This window comes from Lissotriton vulgaris, chromosome 11, assembly GCF_964263255.1.
Source record: "Lissotriton vulgaris chromosome 11, aLisVul1.2, whole genome shotgun sequence".
NCBI lineage: Eukaryota > Metazoa > Chordata > Amphibia > Caudata > Salamandridae > Lissotriton > Lissotriton vulgaris.
The window spans coordinates 398,924,508-398,951,319 of NC_141699.1; the positions used below are offsets into that span (position 1 = coordinate 398,924,508).

General features: G+C 48.5%; 1 protein-coding gene across 4 annotated transcripts in view; it reads right to left on the reverse strand.

The window, feature by feature from the left end:
* The window catches only part of OGDH (oxoglutarate dehydrogenase), a 514,759-nt gene that overhangs the window by 184,182 nt on the left and 303,765 nt on the right, over positions 1-26,812 (reverse strand). For all 4 annotated transcript variants that reach the window (XM_086943425.1, XM_086943426.1, XM_086943424.1 and 1 more), the window contains one exon: positions 20,766-20,894. In XM_086943425.1, coding sequence (XP_086799551.1) covers positions 20,766-20,894 — 129 coding nt within the window. The remainder of the gene's footprint in view (positions 1-20,765; positions 20,895-26,812) is intronic.

A 26,812-nucleotide genomic window follows, 5' to 3' on the forward strand; every position in this document is an offset into this window, starting at 1 on the left:
TGGTTGGCGAGCCCACGTTGGAGCAACCAGGATGAGAGTCATCGAGTGCTGCCTGAGCTTGCGCGCCACCAGCGGTATCAGAGGTGCTGGGGGAAAAGCGTACGCAAATCTGCCTGACCAGTTCATCCATATCGCATTGCCCTGCGATTGCGGGTGTGGGAACCTGGCGGCGAAGCTTTGGCATTTTGCGTTCTCCCTTGTGGCGAACAGGTCTATCTCTGGATGACCCCACCTTCGGAAGTACGGTTGGAGTACTGATGGATGTATCTCCCACTCGTGCATTTGGTGGCTGTGCCTGCTGAGCAGGTCCGCCATCTGATTGTCCTTGCCTGGGAGATGCTCCGCCATGAGGAATATGTTCCTCTGAATGGCCCACTTCCACATGCTCTGAGCCAGATGAGACAGCTGCGGAGAGTGTGTGCCTCCCTGCTTCTGAATGTAGTACATGGCCGTCATGTTGTCCGTCCGGATCAACACGACCTTGTTGCACAGATGTACTTTGAATGCCTTTAAGGCCATGAAGATCGCCATCAGTTCCAGTACATTGATGTGCATCTTCCTCTGCTGTACTGTCCATAGTCCCTGCACTGTGTAGTGGAGTACATGCGCTCCCCATCCCTGGAGAGAAGCGTCCGTCGTCAGGATAATCTGTGGCACAGGCTCTTGGAACGGTCGGCCCTTGCAAAGGTTTTGTGGATTCCACCAATGCAGAGAGTTGTATGCTCGACCGCTCACCAACACTAGGTCTGTTAGTTGCCCGTGAGCCTGAGTCCACCGACGTGCTAGGCACTCCTGAAGCGGACGCATATGTAACCTTGCGTGCGGGACGATGGAGATGCAGGAGGCCATCATGCCTATCAACTGCATGAACACCTTCGCTGGAAGCGAGTGCTGAGGTCTGAATCGTTGGATCAGCGTCTGGATACTGGCGATTCTCACTGAATTTGGCTGCGCAGTGGCTGCCAGAGTGTCTATTGTCGCGCCCAGATACTGCCGTATATGGGCGGGTTGGAGATGGGATTTTGGGTAATTCAGTGAGAATCCCAGATCGTGCAGGAGATGAATGGTGCGGGACACGTGGTCGGCGCACTGCTGTTCTGACTTTGCCTGAATGAGCCAGTCGTCCAGATAAGGATAGACGTGGACGTTCTGGCGTCTTAGATGCGCCGCCACAGTCGCCAGGCACTTTGTAAAAACTCTTGGCGCTGTGGTGACCCCGAAAGGCAGAACCCTGAACTGGTAGTGCTGGTCTTGAATCGTGAATCTGAGGTACTTCCTGTGTGAAGGATGCAGGGGAATATGAAAGTATGCATCCTTGAGATCTAGCGTAGCCAGGAAGTCCCTTCTGCCGAAGCAGAGGGAGAACCTGCTGCAACGTGAGCATATGGAAGTGTTCTGACAGAATGTACCAGTTGAGGGGCCTGAGGTCCAGGATGGGCCTGAGGGATCCGTCCTTTTTGGGGATTAGAAAGTACAGAGAGTAAACTCCTGTTCCCCTTTCTTGCAGTGGCACGACCTCTATTGCCCCTTTTTGTAGCATGACTTCGACCTCCTGCTGCAACAAGTGCAAGTGCTCGCCGGACATAGGACGGCTTCTTGGAGGTATGTTTGGTGGAGTGGAAGTAAGTTCCAGACAGTAACCGTACTGGATAAGAGATTTGACCCACCTGTCCGTGGTGATGGATTTCGACGCGGGCAGGAACTGCTGGAGTCTCCCCCCGACCGGTGTTGTGTGGTCGGGGGGCAGTGACAAGGCGTCACTGTTTGTTGGTGGTGGAGGACCTGGAGCTGTTGTTTCCACGTCCTCTGCCTTTGACGTTGTTGCCCCTGTAGCCACCTCTACCCTTGTTGGTGTATGAGGTTTGGGTGTTGCTTTTAAAGTACTGCGTGGATTGTGATGCCTGACCCCTTGAGGTGCCTCTGTTATTGGAGCGGCAAAAGGAACCACCCCGAAACTGCTGGGATTGGAGGGCCCCCATAGACTTAGCAGTGTCCGTGTCTTTCTTCATTTTTTCAAGGGTTGCATCCACTTCAGGGCCAAACAGGTGGTCTGGATTAACTGTTTGATTTAAGATGGTTGTCTGTGTGTCTGGTTTAAACCCTGATATTCTAAGCCATGCATGTCTACGCAGTAACACACTGGTGTTGACCGCCCTGGAGGCGGTATCAGCCACGTCCAGTGCACACTTGATGGAAGCGTTGGTGATTAGCTTCCCCTCCTGAATTAACATTTCAGCACCCTCTTTGTACTGATCAGGTACGTGCTGCAGAAGTGTTTCTAGGGTGTCATAGTGCGCCCTATCGTAGCGTGCAAGTAGGGCCTGCGTGTTTGAAATGCGTCAAATATTAGCTGCCTGTGCAGCAATACGTTTTCCTGAGGCTTCAAAGATCTTCGATTCTTTATCTGGGGGAGGAGCATCACCCGTGGTTTGCGAGTTTGCCCGCTTGCGTGCGTTGGATACAACCAAAGAGTCCAGTGGCAAGTGTCCCTTGATGTACGTTGGATCAGTGGGCGCTGCCTTGTATTTTTTGTCAATACGAGGATTGATGACCCGCGCCCGAGTGGGATCCTTGAAAACCTCAGGCGCGTGCTTCAGCACCCCCTTGAGCATAGGCAATGTCTTGACAGTCTTTTCAGCCACTGAGAAGGTGTCAAACAGAAAATCGACATCCACTGGGTCCGCATGGAGGTCGACATCATGGTTAGCCGCAGCTCTCTCAATCAGAGCGTTGAAGGCTGCTGAGTCCTCTGTTGGAGAAGTTTTTGCTGCAAAAAGTTGTGGTTCATGACCTGACTGAGGGTCCTCAGGGTCGCCTCCAGCAGACCAAGGTTCATTGACCTCCTCCGGATCCGAGTACGCTGGATAATTGTACTCGTCCTCCTCATCTCCGTCGCCTTCCCCAGCGATAGAGTGAGCTGGTGAGAGTCTTAAATTTTGTGGAGATGCAGGCTCCACAGGGGCAGAAGTACCCGCAGAGTCCAACTTCTTTTTGAGTGGAATACGAAAATGTTCCAACACTGGCTCGGGGGTGATCTTCCTTTTAAGGAGAGAGAGTTTGCCTGTGTTGGCGTCGATGATAACCTCTCGACGCTCCTCGTCCGTGAGTGGCTGGAGCCGAGGCTGCGACACCACCAATGATGCTTTCTGCGCCGACACCAGCTTCGAGGGCGCCCCGGGCCCGTGTTTTGGAGCGAAAGCCTTCGGCGTCGTCTTCGGCGGCAGCGTGAAATGGATTGGCGTCTGCGCCTTTGCCGGTTTCTGTGGAGGCTTCGGCACCACATCCTTCGGTCCGGGAGCCACTGCGTCCTTCCGAATACGTTGAAGGGACTCCGTGACCTTCTTGGTCAAGGACGGTGAGGGCTGGACCGGCTCGAGCGAGTCCCCTGAGTCCGGAGTCGGGTCGGCGATCAAAGGCACGGTCTTCGGATCCGACACATCACCACCCTTGGCCTTGTCGACCGGAATCGGCGCAGCCAGAGCTTCGGGGTCGTCTTGACGAGTCTTCGAGGCTCTTTTCGGGTCGTCGACCTTCTTCGGCGCCGACGCGGCCGCGTCGGTCGTCTTCGCCTTCGGCTTCGACACCGGGGTCTTCGGGTCGGCCATCTTAGCACGGCTCGTGACGTCGGCGGCCATTTTGGACGTCCTAGGCGCTGAGGCCTTTGGAGCCTTTAGTTTCACCAGTGCGACTTTCACTTTCGACACCGCTGGTGTGGACCCTGATGGCTTCACTTTCGGTTTCTGTACCGGGAGTGGCGCATCACCAATGTCCGTGGCCGGGCCGGGAGGCGGGCCGTGGGACGAGCAGTAAGGTCTTGGGTAAGGCCCGAAGATGATCCCTCGACCTGGGCCGTATAATGGGGATTGACCCCTGAGTCAGTCTGAGGATGCTCCTCCTCGGAGCTATCCTCCACGGTGGCAATGGCCCCGTCGTCGTCCCCTACCCCACCGACGACTTCCTCAAACTCCTCGTCCCCCGCGTCGTAGTTGTCATCCTCCGACGCCGGGCTGGAGTCCGAAACTTGTAGGACGGTGTCGTCATCAACGTCTTCCTCAAAGATGTTGTCCGGCGGGGCGCCGATAACTGGGCCTGGAGTCTAGCGGCCCTACGAAGCTTGAGAGTCTTCTTGCACCGGAACTTGGAGCACACTGGGTGCACGTCGAGGTGTGAATACTTTGAGGTGCACACCGGGCACCTCTTAAACGGAGTTTGTTCCATGTCGAGTAGTCTGGAGCGTCGTGTAGGCCCGTCCGCGCCGACAGCACACGGAAGGGCAGCAAGTGTTCGGAGCCGATGAATAAACAAACCCGAACGAATGACAATACCGACGCAAATCCTAAAGACCTTTTGGTCTCAAGTTAGAAAAGTTAAACAACTATCGATTCCGACAGAGGGAACCGAAACACATCCGAACCCAATGGCGGAAAAAAACAATCTGGGGATGGAGGCGATGCCCATGCGCACTGTAGTCCAGGGGAGGAGCCACCTATCTCGTGATACTTCGAAGACTCTTCCAGGACAACAATGTGCAATCATCCGGACCCAACACTAGGCGGCGATCTATGCACAGATATGAATTCAGCAGCCCACATGCCTCGAACATTTGAATGCACTTAATCAATCTTGCTATACCAGCTTTAGATATACCATTTCCTTTTGTTGAATTAGTAAAGGAGACAGAGTTGGTTAGTTTTCCTGAAGGGCTTAGTACGTTCCACATAGTCCGTAAGTGCCCATTTAACATCCAAGGTATTTATCTACCATTCTGCAACAGTTTGTGGTTTTGGAAAGAAAACTGTCAGTTTCAAGGTTTGATTTAAATGAAATGGTTTAATAACCTTGGGCGAAAGTTTCGGGTTAGTACGTACATACACTTTGTCTGTGAAGACTTGGAAATAAGGCTATTCAATGGTGAGAGCATGTATTATACTGACCCTTGTAACTGATGTTCTAGCTTCCAGGAAAGCTACTTTCCATGTTAAAAAATGTTATTTGACAATTGTGTAGTGGCTCAAACGGTTGTCCCATATATCGTGTTAGTACAATGTTTAAATTCCACACTGGTACTGATGATGTATGTGGTGGAATGACCCTTTTTAATCCCTCCATGAAGGCTTTCATACAGGAATATGAAAAAGGGATTGGAGTTTTCTGTTTTGTAAATATGCCGCAATAGCTGTTAGATGCAATCGTATTGAGGTGTACGCTAATTGTGACTTTTGTAAATATATCAGATAGCAAATTAGTTGCTGTTCTGTTGGAGAAGAGTTAATGTGTTGACTATCACAATAATATACAAAACCCTTCAATTTAGCTGCATAGCATGCTCTTGTTGTAGGTCTTCTTTATTCTTTCAAGATGTTCATACATTCTTCAGGTAGATTGAGGTATCCAAATTCCAAGACCTCCGGTGCCAGATTATAAGACTGCGCTGTTGAGCGTTGGGATATCTCACCCTGCCATTGCTGTGATTAGAAGATTTGGATAATTTGGTAGCTTCTCTTGAGGTTGTATTGAGAGCTCTAATAGTGTTGTATACCATGGTTGGCAAGCCCATGTTGATGTGATTAGAATGAGAGTTATTGAAGTCAGAGTTTCCTAACTAAGTAAGGTAGCAGTGAGAAAGGAGGAAAGCGTACGCAAATATCCCGGACCAATTCATCCATACAGCATTACCCTTAGACAGTGGGTGTGGATGTCTGGATTCAAAGCTTTGGCATTTTGCGTTTTACTTTGTTGCAAACTGGTCTATTGTGGGTGTTCCCCACCTTTAGAGGTATGTTTCTATTAACGCACGCGGTGTCTTACATTCGTGTGTTCTACTGAGGAGATCCGCCATGGCGTTCTCCTCTCCTGGTAGGTATTGGACTAGGAGATGGATAAACAATAGTTACTTACCTGTAATCTGTGGTTCTCCAGTATTGGTGTCTTTCATAGATTTACATGCCTGAATCATTCCCCGTCGGAGTGGGAGTCCCAAGGTACATAAAAAAAGCAATATTTTGCACATAATAACCAAAAAACCTTGGTAATAAACAACCAGGAAGTAAAGTAGCCCTAAGCTACAAGAGCAAAAACTTCCACACTCATGACTATCATACTCATTTTGTATAGTCCAAACTGCAGCCAATCAGGCGCCAGCACCCACCAGAGTGTTCTCCCCAGAGGCTCAGGCTCTCAGATGTTCTCGCACAGGAGTGAAGCTAAACATCATAGCCTAAAGAGCCTCTGAGGGGAGATGGGCGGGTTGCATGTGAATCTATGAAAGACACCAATACTGGAGAACCACAGATTACAGGTAACTATTGTTCTTCTCCAGTATTGGGGTGTCTTTCATAGATTCACATGCTTGAATCAGTAGATAACAGTACAAACCATAATGCTCATTAGACGCTCCTTGTATCACAGTATGTATGTACATATGCTTATTATAATGCAGCATGAATAAATCTTAAACGTATATAAATACAATAGTGCTTACATATGCATACTGGGTAGGATATAAAAAACAATTCATAAATAGGCGTATAAAAAAAAGAGCATAGAGGAGTAGGGAGAACAGAGGCTCACTTTATTTAAAAAGATTGCGGAGAACAGCTTGACCCACTGACGTATCTGCATCACTTGCATTGTCCAAACAGTAATGTTTGGTAAAAGTGTTCCTGCTGGACCAGGCTGCCGATCTGCAAATCTGATGAAGCGGCACCTCAGCAAAAAAGAGTGGTGGATGAGGAGATCGCTCTCGTAAAATGTGCTCTCGGCATGGTGCGTACAGGTCTTCCCGCCTGCTGATATGACAGACTAATCATCGAGGACATCCAACGAGCTATGGTCTGTTTGGATACAGAGTAACCTTGACGTAGCCTTCCGTATGCTACAAATAGTTGATCTGATTTCCGAATTGTTGCAGTTCGTTGCAGATAGAACTTGAGAAATCGCCTGATGTCAAGGGAATGTAAAGCTCTTTCAGCAGCTGTTTGAGGATTTGGATTTTTTTTCTTCAGAATTATCGGTTCATTAAGGTGAAAATCTTAGACATGAAGCTGGGATTGGTAGGAAGCACCACTGAATTTCATGTGAACTGTAGAAAAGGGGACTTAATCGTGAATGTTTAAATGTCGCTGACCTTTCTTGCTGATGTCAGCGATAACAGCAGTGATATCTTCCAAGAAAGGAACTTTAAGTCCACTTCATGAATAGGTTCAAAGAGGTGCCGCATGAGTTGTGAGAGTACCACATTCAAATGCCAGGCTGGAGGTGGACGCCGAATCGGAGGAAACATTCTAAATAGTCCTTTAAAGAATTGCTGAATAACTCTAGTTGAGTAGAGAGAGTTAGAACCATCCTGACGAAATCTTGAGATAGCTGCCAAAAACACCTTCAACGTGGAATGAGATAATCCAGATTTTGCCATCTGTTCTGGCTTGGCGTGAATTGGATGCAAATTGACAGACTGACACCACGCGCAAAACCTTTTCCATTTGAGTTTGTATGTCTTAATCGTGGCAGGTGCTCGAGCGTTGGCTAAAACTTGATAATCTGCCGGAATATCTAAGTGTGCAAATTCAAGGTGTTGAGGAGCCAAGCTGCTAATCTCAAGGATGCTGGGTCCAGGCGACAGATCTGACCCTGTTGGATGGACAGAAGGTTCGGTATTGGTGGAAACTGAATGGGATCGCGCTCCGAAAGGAGGAGAAGTTCGGTGAACCAGTATTGGCGTGGCCATCTGGGAGCAATGAGAATGAGGCGGCAAGGCTGTTTCTTCATCTTGCAGATGACTCTGGGAACCAACAGAATCAGAGGAAAGGCATATGCATATATTTGTGACAAGTTCATCGAAATTGCATTCGATGAACGAATCCTTGGGGGGAAAAGTGTAGGCATTTACAGTTCTGGCTGGTTGCAAACAGGTCCAGATCGGGATGGCCTCACGCCTGGAAGAACCCGTCTAACGTTGGTTGATGTATCTCCCATTCGTGGTTGGATATTGAAGATCCGCTGAGGGAATCTGCTAGAGAATTGGAGATCCCTGGAACATGGACCGCTGAGATGTTGATCTTGTGACTCAGTGCCCAGTCCCAAATCTCCTGGCCTTGTTGAGAGAGCAGGGCCGACTTCGTACGGCCCGGTTTGTTTAAGTAATGCATACTTGTGGTGTTGTCTGTCCGAATTAGTACCGAAGCACCTTGTATGACTGTTTGAAAAGACTTCAAGGCCAAGAAAATGGCCCGTAGTTCCAGGAGGTTGGTGTGCCACTTCTTTTTCTGCACATTCCACTTTCTGCTGACTTGCATCCCCTGAAGGTGTGCTCCCCATCCTTCGAGAGAAGCATCCGTTGTGATGGTGAAACTTGGTATTTCTGTCAGGAATGAACATCCCTCTTGCAAATTCCTTATCAGAGTCCACCAGAGAAAGGCTTTTCGCGTTCGAGGAGTTATAAGAATGATGTCGTCGAACGACCCTGAGACCTGCAACCATTCTGAGGTTGTGTTCTTCCTTTAAAGGCCTCATTCTGAGACGGCAGTTCGGTATTAGAGGGATACAGGATGAAATAATCCCTAGGAAAGATTTGAACAATCGAACTGAAACTTACTCTTTTTCTTGCAACAGGCAAGCTAGCTTGCAGATCTTGTTTTGCCTCTTTTGAGATGAAAGCCTTTGTTAACTGGGTGTCCAGCGTGGCTCCCAAGAAGGTCTTTCTTTGCGATGGAATGAGATGAAATTTGTCGAAGTTGTTGGAAGACCCAGAGATTGGAATAGCGATAGACATCTTTGAATGTGTGCGCTTGCCTTTGTAAAAGAACTCGCCTTGCTAAGGCAGTCATCCAAGTATGGGAAAATTTGAATGCCCTCTAAGCGAAGGTGTGCTGCCACTGGTGCTAGAACGTTTGTGAAGACATGGGCTGCTGACCGAAGTCCAAAGGGAAGGACTCTGAACTGAAAGTCCCTGCCAGCCAATCTGAATCGTAAGAATTTTCTGTGTCTGGGGAAGATTGGCACATGAAAATAAGCGTCCTGAAGGTCGAGGGTGGCCAGGTGGGCCGCGCGGCGGGTGGAGAATGTCTGTGCGTAGAAGAACTGCCTTTGCTGTCATTTTTGTAAAAAAAAATGCTTTGAGAGCCAGCAAAATGGCTAATAGCTTCAACATGTTGATATGTAGCAACTGTTGTGGAGTCCAGAATTCCTGACCCACAATGTCCTTTATATGAGCTCCCCATCCCAGAAGTGATGCATCTGGTGCGATTGTTATTTGCGGGATTAAATCCTTGAAGGCTTTCCCTGCTAAAATGTTGTGGTTGTTCCACCATGATAGAGCTTGATGAACCTTTGGTGAGACCAACACTAGATCTTTCATAATTCCCCCTTTCTTGTGACCGCTGTTTGTTCCGGAGATTGTTCTGGAGATTGAGAACCCTTTGGGGATACGGGTTAACTGTCCGGGGAATGGTATTGAGAATGGACCACGGATAAAGTTCAATTTCGGATGGTTGGAGATGTGATTTTGTCACATTGATTGAGGAACCGAATAGATGCACTAAATTTTTTTTATTTTGTTTGTCTGCTACACAATTGTATTTGTCTGGACTCTTGATCAGCCAATCGTCGAGATAAGGAAACATATGAATGTTTTCTCTTCTTAGTTTAGCTGCTACTACTGCAAGACATTTTGTGAATGCCCTTCGGCCTGTTACTCCAAAGGGTTGTACTTTGAATTGAAAATGATGTTTACTTACCACAATTCTTAGAAACTTTCTGTGTGCTGGATGGATTGGTGTAAGAAAGTGGCTCTATATACTGGACAAAAGTAAGGTACAGTGTGCACAGAGTCCACAGTCCCCAGAGGTATGGCAGAAGCTAAAGTTAGATATAACCTTACTCTCTAAAGTGGTAGCTTGGTCGAGCAGTAAGGCAGTCTCAGAGGACAGTGTAAAGCATTTTTGTACAAACTCAGTCAGCAAATGATCTCTCACTCTCAAGAACTGAACTCTAGGCCAATTGTTTGTATAAAAATATGTAGTTTTATTTTAGAACCAACAATAGGTATTGAATTATACTTTCTCAGAATGCGATACTTTAGTTAAATAATTTTCAAATAGGCAATAGACTTTTGAGTACAATAGCTATAGTTGTTGCAATAGGCAACACAATTTTAAACACAATGTGACATTGAGCTCAATGGGAATTTCTAGTTAAATGCAATTAGTTACTTTATAGATTACTTTTTTAACCACAGGACTGGATCCTAGATTCAGTCCTGGGACATTACTGTAAACAATTGAGGAAAAGAGTTTTGGTTACAGTTGTGATTTTTAAGGAATATTATTGTATTTTAAAAGTTGACATTTAGAAACCGTTTCACATAGAATCACCAATGTTATCCTATGGGAGGAAATTTACTTAGCAGGTAAGTAAGGTTATCGTTACTTTTTCTTACTCCGTGTTGGATCCGGGATCCAGCACTGGTGTACCTCCTGTAAACAATTGAAAGAATACGTTTAAGTCATACAGGCGATTTTTAAGGAATATTTGTAGATTTAGAAACTGGACACTTCGAAGTTTTTCTGGTGAAAACTAGACAATTGTTCCCTATGGAGGAAAATTGGGTTAACAGTCAAGTCAAGTCAAGTCAGAAGGATTTATATAGCGCGCTACATACCCAGAGGGTCTCAAGGCGCTTGAGGAAGGGTGGGGGGATTACTTGTCAAATATCCAAGTTTTGAGTTGCTTTCTGAATGCTAGATGATTCTGAGTGAGACGGAGGTGAGTGGGGAGTGAGTTCCAGGTTTTAGCAGCCAGGTAGGAGAAGGATCTACCTCCCATGGTGGTTTTATTGATGCGAGGTACGGTAGCAAGGGCTTGGTTGGAGGAACGTAGCTGGCAGGGGGGGGGGGGTGTAGAAGGAAAGTCGAGTGTTGAGGCAATCGGGTCCGAGTTCGTAAAGTGATTTGTGTGCGTGGGTTAGGAGGCGGAAAGTAATCCTCTTATTGACGGGGAGCCAGTGGAGTTTTTTCAGGTGACTGGAGATGTGGTCTTTCCGTGGGATGTCAAGTATGAGTCTGGCTGCTGCGTTCTGGATGCGTTGGAGTTTTTTCTGGAGTTTTGCGGTGGTGCCGGCGTACAGGGTGTTTCCATAGTCCAGGCGGCTTGTAACCAGTGCATGGGTGACCGTTTTTCTGGTTTCGGTGGGGATCCAGCGAAATGTTTTTTTGAGCATGCGAAGAATGTTGAAGCAAGATGATGAGACGGCGCTGACCAGTCTGGACATCGAGAGTGAGGAGTCTAAAATGACGCCCAGGTTCCGTGCGTGATCCGTCGGGATGGGTGCTTTTCCAAGAGCCTCTGGCCACCAGGAGTCATCCCAGGCAGAGTGGGAGGTTCCTAAGATAAGGACTTCTGTTTTATCGGAGTTACGTTTTAGACGGCTATGCTTCATCCATTCGGCTACTTCTTTCATTCCTTCATGAAGGTTGTTTTTGGCGGTATTAGGGTCTTTGGTGAGTGAGAGGATCAGTTGGGTGTCATCTGCGTAGGAGATGATGTTGAGGTTGTGTTGGCGTGAGATGGCCGCGAGGGGGCTCATGTATACGTTGAAGAGGGTGGGGCTGAGTGAGGATCCTTGCGGTACGCCGCAGATGACTTCAGTGGCCTCTGACTTGAATGGTGGGAGGCGGACTCTCTGGGTTCTTCTGGTGAGGAACAAAGTGATCCATTCCAGTGCTTTTCCTTGGATTCCGATGTTTCTGAGGCGCTGTAGAAGGATGCTATGGCAGACTGTGTCGAAGGCTGCGGGGAGGTCGAGGAGGATGAGGGCGACTGTGTCTCCATTGTCCAGTAGAGTTCGAATGTCGTCTGTTGCGGCGATGAGGGCGGTCTCCGTGCTGTGTTTGGCTCGGAAGCCGGACTGTGAAGGGTCGAGGGATTTCGGACTGTGAAGGGTCGAGGGATTTGTTGGTTTCGAGGAAGGTGGCGAGCTGGTTGTTGACGGCTTTCTCGATGACTTTGGCCGGGAATGGTAGGAGCGAGATGGGTCGGTAGTTTTTGAGTTCGGTGGGGTCAGCTGTGGGTTTTTTCAGAAAAGCGCTGAGTTCTGCGTGTTTCCAGCTTTCTGGGAAGGTGGCGGAGTTGAGGGAGCAGTTGATGACGTCTCGGAGGTGTGGTGCTATGATGGAATCAGCTTTGTTGAAGATGTGGTGAGGGCATGGGTCTGTGGGGGATCCTGAGTGGATGGAGTTCATCAGGCGGATGGTGTCCTCAGTGGAGATTGGGTTCCAGTCATTAAGGATGTTCAAGGGGGGTGAAGGTACGGCGGAGGGTTGGGAGGGTTGGTTGTCGAAGCTGTTGTGGATGTCTGCGATTTTGTTGTGGAAGAAGGAAGCTAGGGAGTCGCAGAGGGCTTGAGAGGGGGTGATGTCGTTGGAGTTGGCGGAGGGGTCGGTAAATTCTTTGACGATGTTGAATAATTCCTTGCTGTTATGGGCGTTGTTATCTAGTCGGTCTTTGAATGCGGCTTTCTTGGCAGTCCGGATCAGTTGGTGGTGTATGCGGGTGGCGTTTTTGAAGGCGTCCCTGGTGATGGTGTTTGGGTCTTTTTTCCAGGTCTTCTCGAGGGAGCGACAGAGTTTCTTAGATTTCTTAAGATCGTCGTTGAACCAGGAGGCGTTTTTGCTGCCTAGTTTGGTTTGACGTTTTTTCAACGGTGCTAGGATGTCGGCGCTGTTAGATAGCCATTGGGTGAAGTTAATGGCTGCTTGGTCGGGGTTTGAGGTGTGGACAAGGGGGTTTTGAAGCAGCGATGAGGAGATCTGGTCGATGGTGATTTTGTTCCAGTTTCTTCGTAGAGTAGGTTGAGGGAGGTTGTGAGTTGTGGTCTTATTGTAGGTAAAGTGAACGCAGCTGTGGTCCGTCCAGTGTAGAGTTGTGGTGTGACTGAAGGAGATATGTTTGCTGGAGGAGAAGATGGGGTCGAGTGTGTGACCTGCGATGTGGGTGGGGGTATTAACAAGTTGTTTAAGTCCGAGGTTGGCGAGATTGTCCAGGAGGGTGGTGGTGTTGCAGTCAAAGCTCTTTTCCAGGTGAAAGTTGAGGTCTCCAAGTAGAATGTATTCCTCGGAGGGGAGGGCGTGTGGGGTGATAAAGTCGATGATGTCGTCACTGAATTGTGCGCGGGATCCTGGAGGTCGGTAGAGGAGGGTGCCTCTGAGTGTGGTCTTGGGGTCGGTGTGGATCTGGAAGTGAAGGTGTTCGGCGCTGTCAAGGTTGACGTCTGAGCAGGTAGAGATGCGGATGGAGTTCTTATGGACGATGGCGATGCCTCCTCCAGTTTGGTCGGTGCGGTCCTTACGGATGATCTTGTAGCCTTCCGGGATGGCAATGGTGATGTCTGGGGCTGAGGAGGCGTTCATCCATGTTTCTGTTAGGAAGGCGACGTCCGGGGAGATTGTGTCTAGTAGATTCCAGAGGTCGATGGCGTGTCTGGGACCGATCGGGTGTTGAGCAGGATGCATTTAAGGTGGTTAGTGTCGGAGATCTGTTTGGTGTTCGTGGATGAGGAGTTGGTCTTGGTGCCGTCGAACTTGCAGGAATTGCAAGAGAAGGGTCCATGGGTGTGTCCAGGGGCGGCTTGTGCGCAGTTTCAGAGACGGCCGGGGTTAAGGGCTAGGAGGGTGGAGGCGTCGTAAGTAATGCGGGTGGGGTGGGTGGGACGGGGGCCAGGGGGTCTGGCGCTGGGCGCGGTCCAGGCGCGGACGGGCGTAGACGGGCTTACCTTTGGCGCAACTGGGGCGCGTCCGCAGCGCGTGACCGCTGCGCGAGAATGCATCTGTCATATATGGTTGGATGAGGGGAAGGGGCGAGGGCGGGTCAGCAGGGAGGCGGGGCGGGCTGTGGGGGTCAGGCTCTGAGGCACCAACAACAAACAACAACACGTGTAAGATGGCGGCAGCGTGGGGAGAAACGCAACTGGAGGTAGGCTGGGGCTCAGGTGACTGTCTGGGCTAGCAGTAGGGTCGCGCTATGTTAATTAGCGTTAGAAAATCGAGCACCGTGCAAACAATGCCCTCAAAGTTTTCCTTTCTGTGTAACAGTGAGCGCCGTGTCAGCAGTCCCCCAGAGGCTCTAGAAATGTCCCAGAACGAGTAAATATCCCTCGCGCTGCAGCGTTAGCCAGAGTAGTGAGTTAAATAATTATTAAATGGCAAAGGCAAATCACACAGCAATGCGGCACTGAGCAACAATACCAGGCAGGACCAGGCAGCAGGGTAAAGGACGTCAGTAAATCAAGGTTATAATTACTTTTTAGGTTCAGTGCTGGGCTCAAAGATACGGCACTGGGATCTCCTGGCCACAGGTGAGTAATTTCGTTTTTGATGTTCGAACTATTTTAGATTAATATTTTAAAGTTTCAAAACTCCACACTTAAAAGAAATTCTAAGTGAAACCAGTCTAGCTTACCCTATGGAAGAAAAGTGAGTTTTCGGCTTTTGGGTAAGTACTCGACTGGCAGAGTTAAGGTTCTGGGCATAGATTCAGGGGTCTCATAGGGTCAGGTAGGTACAGTTGTTACACCCTCAGCGGTACAGGGGCAACCGGGTGCAGAGAGAGTAGGCCCAATGTTATCCTATGAAGGATAGAGGGCCTTCGGTTGGTGGCTGCTAGCAGGCAGACCACGAGGCTGTGGGAGCTGGGTTCCCGGTCACTTGCTCAGGGCAAATGGGGAAGTAGATTAGGACAAAGGTTGCACTCCCAGGGGCACTAGGGCAGCTGGGTGCAGGGTGCTTTTGAGCCGTCGGGCGCTCAATGTTGTTCAATGGGAGACTTGGAAGTTGAACAAAGGCTGCAGGCTCAGGGACGGAGATTCTTCAGGTGCGACCACCACTTCGAGAGGTAAGTTGGGATCTTGGAGGAAAGGTAGACACCCAGGAGTTGGGCGCCGTGGGGCGCCGGGTGCAGGGGTGTCTTTGGACGTCGGGAACTCTTACCCTCAGCTGGTCGCGGTTGGAGGGGTCCCTTCTTGTGAGGCTGCAGGCATCGTCAGGATCGTCGAGGAGAGTCTTTGGGCACTGGAATCCGGGTCACAGTCGCCATGGGGACGTCCTCAGGGTCTTTGTAAACTCAGGCACAGGCTGGGCGGGTGCAGAGTGTGCTGGATTTGCGGTTCCTGACTGGCACCAGGGGTTGTTGCTGTTTGAGCAGAACCACTGCTCATGGGTGTCCCAGTCTTTAGATGAGCAAGGCAGGCAGGTCCTCCGGGTTTTTCGAGGTGGCTGTCCGCAGGAGATGCCGGGGTTTAGCAGGAGCAGGTTCAAGGATCAACAGGCCTGTAGGTTTCTGGGGCTAAGTTAGTTGGTGTTGTCCTCTTGTTAGCAGCTGCACGGCAGGTCTTCTTGTTTCTTGTTCTTCTTGTTTTAAAATCGAGATCTGAGGGAGGAAGGTTCAAGGAGCCCCTAAATACTAAATGTAGGGGCATTACAGGTAGGGCAAGGGCAAGGACCAATGGGTCCCTGTCCTGGGGTGAGCACACCCCCTATCCTGCCACTCTCCAGTGGGAGGGGGGCAGGAGCCTAGCTCGGATTGGGTAGGGCTCCCCATTCTCAAAATGTCGAGAGCCCGGAGTTGTGCTTTACCTCGCCTCCCCCACCTAAGGGGTATGGTTGGCAGAAGCTGGTACACCCACTTTCCTTCCTTTGTTTTTCCCGCCAGAGTGGGGGTCAGAACCGGTGGGGGCCAGTTGCTGAGTACAGCAAGAGGGCCTGGAGAAGCTCACAAAGGCAGCATTGCCTTTGAAGCTCCCCCTGCCCATCCTGGGGGAGGAGGCCTAGCGCCTCCTCCAAGGATGTGCATTGTTGCAGGCCCAGGAGAGCAGATGACTCTCTAATCAGGGGTCCAGCAACATGTCTGCTGTGTGGCAGCCTAGGTAGCCTCTCAGTCAGGACGCTGGCTGTAGGTTAGGTTCAGGGGGCAACTCTAAGTTGCCCTCTGGTGTGCATTTTACATTAAATCCCACACTGGCATCAGTGTGGGTTTAATGTGCTGAGAGGTTTGATACCAAACTTCTCAGTCTTCAGTGTAGCCATTATGGTGCTGGGGAGTTCGCGATGACGACCTCCCAGCACCATATACTCTAAATGGCAGCCCTTACAGGATCCAGGAATAGACATGGGCACTGTAGGGGCAAAAGGCTCATGCACCTGTGCCCACACCACTGGCATAGGGCACCCAGCTAGAGAGGTGACTGAGGTATGTCAGGGCAGTGGTGTGGTGGGCATGGCACACAGGGATGTGTGCCATGTCGACTCTCGGTTTTGTTTTGTACTAGGACACTCAGCCTGCCAAGGCAGTGTGCGGGTGTCGGGGTACAGGGCCCTCAAGGGTGGCACAATAAGTGTTGCAGCCCTTAGGGGCTTTCTCTGGTCACAATGCCCTGGGTAACTAGGGCACCATTTACCAGGGGCTGACATGTGGCCAGAGATGCCAATTGGGTTTAGGCTTTAGTTTAGTTTTTAGGGAAGGAACACAGGCCCAAGGTACCTGATTGGCAGGGACCCAGGGCACACCAAGGAAATGTGCATCAGTCATCCTGCAAAAAGTGGGGGGTTACTGCAACAGAAACCCACTTTCCTACAATTGGAATGTGAAAGTAAGCATCCTTCAGGTCTAATGCGCTCGTGAAGTCGCCTTTTTGCAATAGTGGTATTACATCTTGTAGTGTTACCATGTGAAAATGTTTTGACAGTAAGTATTGATCTAGTTGCCGTAGATTCAGAATGGGTCTTAGGGTTCAGTCTTTCTTTGGTATTAGTAAGTAAACAGAGTAAACCCCTGTTTTGGTATTTGTATGGGACTCTCTCAATTGTTCCTTGAAGTAATGCCTTTACTTCGCCTTTATTTTTGTTTATTTAAAGGTTTTATATAGCGCTAGCTGGACCAGAAGGTAAGAGCGCTGTACACAAGATGAGGATCATTCAATTGAAGTAAATACATATATACCGATCAAGAAAATCTTCGTGCAGTCAGGGTAAATACAATAGGAGGCCCATTAGTTCATCACAAGATCATGGCAAGAATGAAATAGTATACGATTCAGCAATCAGATGACCTCCTTAAAGGGTCAGGAAGGATTGGGAGTGAACTTTGGGAACATTACTCAGATTGTTTGGGATTTAAGGAATTTGTTTAGCAGTAGGTATTTAAGGTCCCATTTGAAGCAGGAAAAGGATGGGTTGCATCGGAGATCTCTAGGGAGTGAGTTCCAGATCCTAGGAGCAATACCAGAGAAAGAGCGAGTCTGCGAAGATTTCTTTTTCAGTTTGGGAGGAATGAGAAGTGAGTTGGAGCTTCAGTGCCCTAGCTATTCCTGGTTTGGAAAGTTTAGCATAAAGGTAGATTGGGTTGTGAGTGTGCAGGGATTTATGTGTAATGCAAGCAGTTTTTGTAGATACATCGTCCTTTAATGGGGAGTCAGTTGAGGCTCTTGAGGGCCGGTGAGATGTGCTCAATTTGTTAAACACCTGTTAGAAGTCGTGCAGCTGAGTTGAGAACAGTTGTAAGGGGGTAAAGGTGGGATTTCTGAGTTCCTGTGAGGATGGCGTTGCCATAATCTAATTTTGAGAGGACAAGAGAATGCACTACCAACTTAAAATTATTAGATGGAATAAAGGTTTGATTTTCTTGAGGTGTTTAAGAGTGTACCGTTCCACTTTGGCAGAGTTTTTGATGTGGTCTTTCAAAGACAAGTTTTTGTCCAGAGTTATGCCCAAGGACTTTACAGAGTTGGATAGTGTAAGAGAACAATTTAGTGAGTCAAGGTTCGAGAGCCAGACTTATATTGGTAGGGGTTGTTTTTCAGTGAGAAAAGTAGTAGTTCAGTCTTGTTGGGGTTCAACTTTAAGTGGTTGTTGTTAAGACAGGTTTGTATCTTGATTAGAGTTTCGTTCAGATGTGTGATGTCATTATGCGATTTAATTTTGTAGTACAGTTCAGTGTCATCGGCATATAGGTGATTATTTGACCCCTGCTTGGTCCAGAATCACAGTGAGGGACTCCATGAAGAGATTGAAAAGGGATGGGGCGAGAACGTAGCCTTGGGGAACACCCTGGGGCACTTGTGTTCGTTTTGAGCAAGTTATTGATTTTTATTTGTTGTGAGCAATGTTGACGGTACGATGAGAACCAGCTCAGGACTTTGCCATTGATACCATGGCAGTTGTAAGTGTCTCGATTAATGCTGGGCGATTAACAGCATCAAACACTGCTGATAAGTCAAGTAGGATTAGGAGGCATGCGTCACCTTCATCCAGGGATCTGCAAATATTGTCTGGGATATTGAGCAAAGCAGTTTCAGTGCTACAGCCTTTTCTGAATCCTGACCAAATGGTGTCCAGGAGGTGGAATTCCTCTATATGTTGGTTGAGTTGTAGAAGCACGCATTTCTCCATTGTTTTGGCAAGGAACAGGAGGTTAGTGATAGGTCTGAGATTATTGAGGTCGTTAGGGTCAGCCCCTGCTTTTTTGAGTATGGGAGTGATTTGGCCTATTTGAAGGGAGGTCAGTACAAGTCCTGAGAAGAGATGAATTGATGATTTTTGCCCAAAAAGGGGCAATAATGTGGTTGAGGTTTTGTACTAATGAGGATGGGAGGGGGTCATAGGTGTGGGATGTGGTCTTCAGGTTTGCAATTACATTGAAGACTTCACTTTCGGTCATGTGTTTGAAATCAAGCTAATTAGCATTATTTTTCGGTTACAGAAGATCATATTCTACATTTGTTATAGTTGGGACCAATCGGTCATTAGTTAAATTTGAAGTAGGGGCAAAAGTGGAGGAACGCGAGACAGTGGGGTGGGTAGGAATGGAAGACGGATCATCCACTTGGATGATGGATCGCTCAATTGTTGCTACTTTATCAATGAAGAAATTGGCAATTTCTTCACAGAAGATTGGATGCTGTTATTTCTAGAGTGGAGGTAAGGGTAGTTAGTCATTTGACCGTGTTGGAGAGCTCCCTAGGTCTGCGCTTAGCGTGGTGAAGTTGGTTGCGGAAGAAGGTGGCTTTTTCTTTTAAGATGTGTTTCTTATAGGAAAGTCTTGCAGATCTTAGAAGAGAGAGGTGCACTGTAGAGGGGAACTGTCACCAAGTCCTTTCTGCTCGTCTAAGTTGTCTCCTCATTGTTCAGATCTGAGTTGAACCAGGATCTCGATTGTATTTTTCTAAATTGTTTTTGTTTGAGCAGTGCTACTTGGTCGAGGACATCAATCATTGTTGTATTGTAGTGGGCGGTGAGGTCCTCAGCAGTGTGAGCAAGGGGATGTAACTGGGCCCGTACCCTGGATTCCAATTCCGTTACAGGAATTTGTTCGATATTCCTAGCCCAGTGTGTAGATTATTTGGAAGGGGCTGTGTGAGCTTTATTCAAAGACTGAGGGTCTTGATATTTAAAAGTAGGAGATGGTGGTCAGACCAGTCGCTAGGTGTGATGGATTGAAGTGAGATCAGATCATTTTTGCTGATTATAGCATCTAGGGTGGAGCCTTTACAATGGGTTGGTTCTCTGCAGAGGTGCTTGAGGTCATTTAAATCAAGAAGGTTAGTTAGAAGGCGAACAGTGGTATCTTCAGAGTTATTCCATTGAATATTGAAGTCGCCCAAGAAAACGTTCTTCACGTCCGTTAGGGAGAACTGTGTTACTAGGTCGGTTAGTTCCTCTGAAAGAGAGTGAGATCACAATGTGGGTGGTAGATGTTGTGAAGTTTGATAGGAAAGGTGCCTTTAGTTGCAAGTTCAACTCCAAGGTATTCAAAAGTTGAGTATTCTGAGGTTGTTAACTCTTTCAGTGTCACGGTTGGCGTGTGCTCATGACCGAACCACTCAGTCATGGCAAACACATATGGGGGGGGAAGCGCTGGCGCTCCCCGTATGGGCAGGTGATCTAGCCCCCACAGAGGGGGATGGCAGCGGAAGAGTTTCCGCTGCCACCCCGACCTCCCCCCCACCCCCTTTCCCGGGCAATCCCAGGACGTCAGCGCGCGCCAAAGTCATCATGGAGCCCAGGATGCGCTGGAAGTCATTCGCTTCCAGGTGTCCAGGCATCATGATTAGTGTTTGCTGCTCCTGTGGGGCAGGGTGGGGGGGATTTGTTGAACATTGAGGCATCGGGGGAGAGGAAAGAGTGTTTTCTCTTCTCTAATGTCTCAATGCAGGGCATTGCTGCTGCACCATCGCGCACAGCGGCGTGCAGCAGGAATGCCCCCACTAGACACCAGGGATGTGTTTCTTATGTGAAGGAAGCGACCCCTTGGGCAAGGGTCGCTTTCTTAGGGAGCCTAATAATTTGAAGATTTTTCTGTCCTCCCTGGGGACCAATCGCCTAGTTTATGGCCCCGGGTAGGGGGAGAAGGGGGGGGGGGGGGGGGCAGGCAGAAAAGCCCACTAGGGCCGGGATAATTAAAATATAAAAATGGAAGCTACCCCTTGGGCAAGGGTCGCTTCCAAGGGCCATATTTTTTTTCATGTGTATTGTGACCCCCACCCCCCCTTGGGGTGAACCGAAAGTATTCATAGGGCAGTCAGTGCCAAAAAAATATGAGTTGAAAGAGAACTAACATGACCTGTAAGCATTTGTTCATTTGAGTAAGAAATATGCATGGGAAAAATAGAGTTGGAGCCCTTCAATACTTTAACTGGAGTGCACTAGTGCTTACGCAAAATTGAATATTAATACAAAAACAGGTGGGACACTGAAATGATAAAGTAAAACATGAATACTTACCTGATTGTTGACTACTACATGCACAGTCCCGTGAGTAGTATAAGAAGGCAAGTCACTGAGATGAAATGTCTCATACACAATGCCCTGTCCAGCAAACGCAGCATCACCATGCATCAAGATAGACATCACCTGCACAGAGAAAGTAAAAGCAAGAGTCAAATAGAAAAGCACTTCTTCAGTTTGTGGAATTTTATCCAACTAAAAAAAATCCTGAGTGACAGTACTGTATAATTAATTAATTAGAAAACAGATACTCACTAGTAACAATAGTTTGGCAGCATGAAGACTTTTTGGGTTTTACACACACATTATTCTGCCATCTAGTAGCAGAGACCAAAAATGTCCCTATTTTGGTTTTTCCTTTCAGGCGTTTACCGGGTAGAGGCACACAAAGGTATTTGACGCAAGCCGGTAATGCCAGTGTGTGGTCGCCATCTGTAGATTTTTATTCTCCCTTTCTTGGTGACTTGTACTGTCTTAGGGAATATTATCTGTCTAATGTGTTACTTATTCACCTTTTTGCTTAACCACACCTCTTCACTGGGGAGGTGAGAGGGTCTCATGTGAATCCAGAAAAGTCTTCACACTGCAAAACTACTGTTACAGGTGAATAGCCTTTCTGCAGCACAATTTTTATTTTTTTAAATATTTTTATTTGCATTTAAAATCAGCACAAACACAGTTGGTAAGTCACAGTTAATACTCCATACTCCAGGCATCCCCCCACCAACCCATCCACCATCCATCGTACTAGCATCATACACTGTGTCTCTAGGGCAGCCACCCGCCGCTCATGATACACAACTGCACCAGACTCCGTCACCCCCTCAGAGGTCCCCATATTATTTGGTCCCATGACCCACCGCCCAGGGACGAGAAGTAGGGTCTCAATCAGCAGGAGATGTGATATGTCAGTTTGGTCCCAGACCCTCCATCAAGGCTATGATACTTCCTCCATTTGCCCCAGACTTTGCAGACCTTTCGAGGACAACCCCTAGCTTTATAGGTCACCCTTTCAGCCGCCATGTATATATCCATCCCCCTCCTCCATTCTCCCACTTGAGGGGGGGGGGGGACGATGGCGCTCCCCATGCTCGCGCCAGGTCCCGTTTTGCTACCACCAGGTCCAGCAGCGCAAAGATCATGTGTGGGCGACTCAGATCCACTTCGGTAGTTATGCCCAATAACACAAACTTGGGATCCATTGCAAGCGTCACCACTAATACTCTGTTCAGTTCCCTCAGTATCTGCGTCCAATAAGTGTGTACAATGGGGCAGTCCCAGATGATATGATAAAAGGTCCCCTGTAGGTGCGCACACCTCAAACAACAAGTGTCACTGGCTCTGCCCATACGATGTAGCCTAACTGTCATAGTATACCCTGTGCAATACCTTATATTGGATGAGGCACAATCGGGATTTAATCGTGACTTCTCTGTGATGCATTAGAGCCGCCTCCCAATCCAGTGTGTCCATCTCTCCCAAGTCCCGTTCCCAGGCTGCTCTTAGCTTCCCCAGCCTATCCGGTATATTATTATTCAAAGCCCTATAAGTCAGGGATACTAGTTTATTGGGAACTTGCTCTTGTAACAAGCGCCCCTCTAACGGGGCATATTCTGGCAATGGGGAGGAGAGCGCGGCCTCGGAGCAGCAAAAATCTTAAGATAAAATAGCAGCACTACTTTCACTTGGGAGGCAGATGTAAAGTGTGGATGTTGTTGAAAACAGGTGCACTATCCATCTGGCAATGGTTCCTTTTGTGACCATTAAACCTTTGTGTGCAAGAATTAGATGAAAAATCAAGTTCCCTTATTCCAGGAGTATATTTGCTGCCGATAATAAAACTCCAATCTCCTAACTAGTGTGTGCAGGGAGTTCTTTGTCTGCTTTTTTGGTTGTTAGAAAAAGTCTGGTAGTTGTATCAACTGGATGAAATAGAATACAGTCTAGGCTAGTTCTCATGACTATTCAGTCCTTGGTATCTGTAGATGTGGTTCCTGTACAGCCATTGTCCTGTATTTCAGTCTTCCTCTGTGCCTAGCTTTGAATAGGGTCTTCCTTAGCTGTGTTAGAACAATTTTAAAGGTTCACATCGGAGTGGCCACCAACCTTGGTGGTGCAAATCTATTTGCCCCTTCCGAGAGTCTTTTGATCACAGCTTAGGCAAACAACAAATTCCTGCAACATGCTAGGATTGTTTATTGCTGATACTTCATGGACCTATACGCTAGTTTTTCATCTTGTGGGAGCATTAGACAAAATGTTTGGTAGAGTACCCTGTTTGGTTGTGCGTCAAGTTATTTTATGCACCAATGTATAAACCTAGCCCTTTTTACCACATATCACGTGTGTCGTTGATCTCCTGACTTCCCTTAATACTTCATTTATCTGCGTTGTAGTTTTATAACCCTAGATGTAAATGTTTTAAGTCCCCAAGAGCCATGCCACAAAAGACTGAGCTTGGCGGGTTCTGGGTAACTCTGTACCCCTTGTATTGTTAACAGTTTCTACAAAACTGGCGGTTTTACTAGTCTAATGTGTCATTTCTACCAGTTCAGAGCACCCAGTTTGTATGGCCCACAATCGAGCTACTAGGACCATCCCCATAGTCGTCCGTCTGCACTGGTTTATCACTAAAGGTATTAACAAGATCCCAGTTAGTACAGGTTCATTTAGCTGAAGAACTATAGACAGGGCATTCCCTTGGAATTGGTGGTGTGGATACCGGTTGTGTCTGTGGTGTTCCTCATTATTGGAACATCGAAAAGTTTTACTTGTCGGTGTAGTTTTGAGCTTGAAAAATGTTCTGGATTCACTTGCTGTGCATTATTCAGCCATCTAGTGGTTGGGTCCCTAATTGTAGTATATCTTTCCTTTTTTAGGTCTTGTCTAGCGCTGCAGAGCATGCGCTGCTCGCTGGCGAGTGATATTGTGGATGAGGACTTTCAGAAGGGGGCTTGAAGCCCCACCCCTCATTTCCATTGGCTGGCGTCACCGTTTATGCTAAACGGTGGGCTGCCATTGGAAATGGGTTTTTGTAACCGATGCCCTTTCTCCTTTTCAGATGGCCCCGCCAGACTGGATCGTCTGCTATACGGCTGTCGCAAAGCAATTTCTTATCTTAAGTGTGGAAATCTGTTTAGAATCAGCAGCATCAGGTTACTTCAGCCGCGTGTTTATTAGGTAGAGGTTGTCTTTTCAATGTTGTCCACTCCACAGACGTCTGTCTCGCCAGGGCCTGCGGAGCGTTTTCCAGTAAGGGGCCTGGCACGGCCCTGCCCCTGCAAACTGCAGTCCCATACAATTTATCATCTTGAAGACCTAGGACCGTATTATACCAGATTACTCTTGGGATGGGGTCTGCTAAATGCTCATTACATATGTGTTGCACTTTCCTCTGCCGGAATACAAAATTTTGTATAGCGCTATGAAGGCTGGACGGACCTGGTTCATGCTAGTGTTGTGTGGTGTGAACAGTTCAAACTAAAGTACAAGTTACTTACCTTCGGTATCAATGTATCTGGTAGAGAAGATTCTAGCCGCAGATTCCTAAGCGTAGAATTATCTGCAGGCGTGAGACTGGATCCGGAAAGTTTTCTATGCCACAGCACCTCTGCGCGCCAGAGGGCGGTATCACGTGACTCCGCTCGGACGTTCGCGGGCGTGACGCCAGCAAGGTCACATAAGCCCCACCCCGGCGTGCGGACGTCAGTTTTCTTCTGAGAACTTTTCTGCGCAACAACGCGGAGCCATCACAAACAAAACTGTGAGAATATGGGAACTATGTGCGAAAAAAATCAGAAAGGGAAGAAGCGAATGGTGAGGAACGGCACCATTCGGGAGAGTGCCAGGTACTGTGGCACCGAAAGTCATTGAAGGGAAGAGCAGAGCACAGCTACTGCGAAGCAAACCTGCAAGCAAATATGAAATCCACCCTGGGGGCAGAAAATCATGGGGAAAATGTCACAGCAGACGAAAGAGGCCTTCAACCACAGTCTATAAACAGTGAAGGACAACAAGGCCAGAACAGAAGAGTAACAACAAATTACCCTAAGACAACACCAGCAAGGAGATGCGCATCCCTTGTAAAGAGCGAAGGGCCGAGGCACAGCCAAAAGACCCCAACTCAGAGGACTGCAGAGGAGTCAGAAATGTCAAGCAATGAAAAAGGGAGAAGAGCATGAGTAGGCCCCACACTGGAAGACCAGGGTGCAGGGACGCAGAAGTACCAATGAACCCACCAACCAATCACCAGAAAGGAAGGACTGGATCAAACAAACAGAAAGAAGCATCCCACTAGGGAGGAAGATAAAGAGGGCACTCGCAGAAGACAAAACCACCCGGAGGCAGGCAAGTGCAGAAGACCAAGCTGAAGGTCGCCGCAGAACGGGGAGGAAGGGCGGGTCGGGAAGGAATCTGCGGCTAGAATCGTCTCCAACAGATACATTGTTACCGAAGATAAGTAACTTGAACATCTGATAGAGACTACTAGCCGCAGATTTCTTAACGTAGAATAGATACCCTAGCCATACCCAGAAGGGAGGAGGGCCTGCGAGAGAGCCTCCCCAGTAGGAAGAAACACAGGGCCCCAGTAGGGGTTGTGTAATGGGGACAAGAAGGGTCGGTCCAGCCCCCGCCAAGCAGAAGGAAGCAAGAATGAGGCGAATGGAGGCCAGGATACCCCAAGCCCATTCAAGGTACCAGGGACATCCGCTAGAAAGCCCCGGAGGGACAGACCATGCCAGAGGAGTACAGAGGAAGAAAAGAATCACCCCAAACTCCAAGGAGAAGAGGTAGAAATGGAGGCAGAGCTCTCCACAGGAGAACACACACAGTGAAGGGGACAGCTGAACCGGCATCAGCCTCGAGTCAGCGGACAAGGCAGGAACGGCTCCACAGCCAAGAAGGGCAGGCGTGAGAAGAAAGACGCAATCTCGCAAAGCTCCAGCAGGAGCACAAGGGTAAACTCCAAGGCCCCCCGACTGTGGACCAGAAATAGCGGGCGTGCGCAGCCGACAGCTGGCAAATACCATGAAGCCGAGCGCCCCGACGAAGCCGAGCACAAGATGAAGGCAAAGGCCAGGGAAATCCAGAACAACCCCTAAAGGAAGACCGTTCTAGACATAAACCGACCCATGAAAAGAAGTGGGACCAGCTAGAAGAGGAGAAATACGTAGGGCGGACTTAAGCCGTCAACCAGAACAGAGGAAAATACTAGGAAATCCTATCCGTCCTGGAACACAAGACAGAGGACCAGGCCGAAACGCCGGACAAAAAAGGGCGGAAACACCACAGCACAATGCCGTAGACAGCATGCCAAAGCTGGTTCAGCGATGCAGCAGATACTGAAGATGACAGAACCTGGAGCAGCGCAAGCTGCGCAACAGACAAAGATCAAAGAGACCGCACCAGTGGTATACAGCGACGCCAGGAAAGGCGAGGAACCCGTAAAAGGGAGTCCACACTCTCCCAGCGCAGGACAGAGCTATACAATAGCTACCAGTACCCCACTTAGGATATGACACGTCACAAAGAAAACATGGGAACGACTCTTAGGGAAACAATCCCGCATCAGAGTACAATAATATAAATGACCTGCGGTTAGAACCACAGACGGCTTATCAATCAGCCAAAAAATACACAATTGCCAGAGGGGCTGTACCAGCAACCAACAGTAGAGAGGGTCCAACCTAAGGACCCCAAAGGCACGTCAAACCACACAGACGGGCCAATCAAAACACTAGACTCCAGAAAAAAGATGGGATAACGCCTCCCATCAAGCGGCGGCGGAGGAGGAGGAGGAGGAGGAGGAGGAGGAGGAGTGAGCCCAGCAAGGAGACGTTGAATGGCAGAGTCCGTGTGGGTGTTAAACAAAAGAACCCCATCAAAAGGTAGGTCAACCAGACGCTCCCTAATATTCTCAGGAAAAACACCATCCCGCAACCAAGCATGGCGACCGAGAGCCACAGAGCTGGCCATAGCACAGCCAAGAGAATCAGCAACATCTAAGGCCACACGAAGAATAAACGCGGCTAACGCCTGACCAT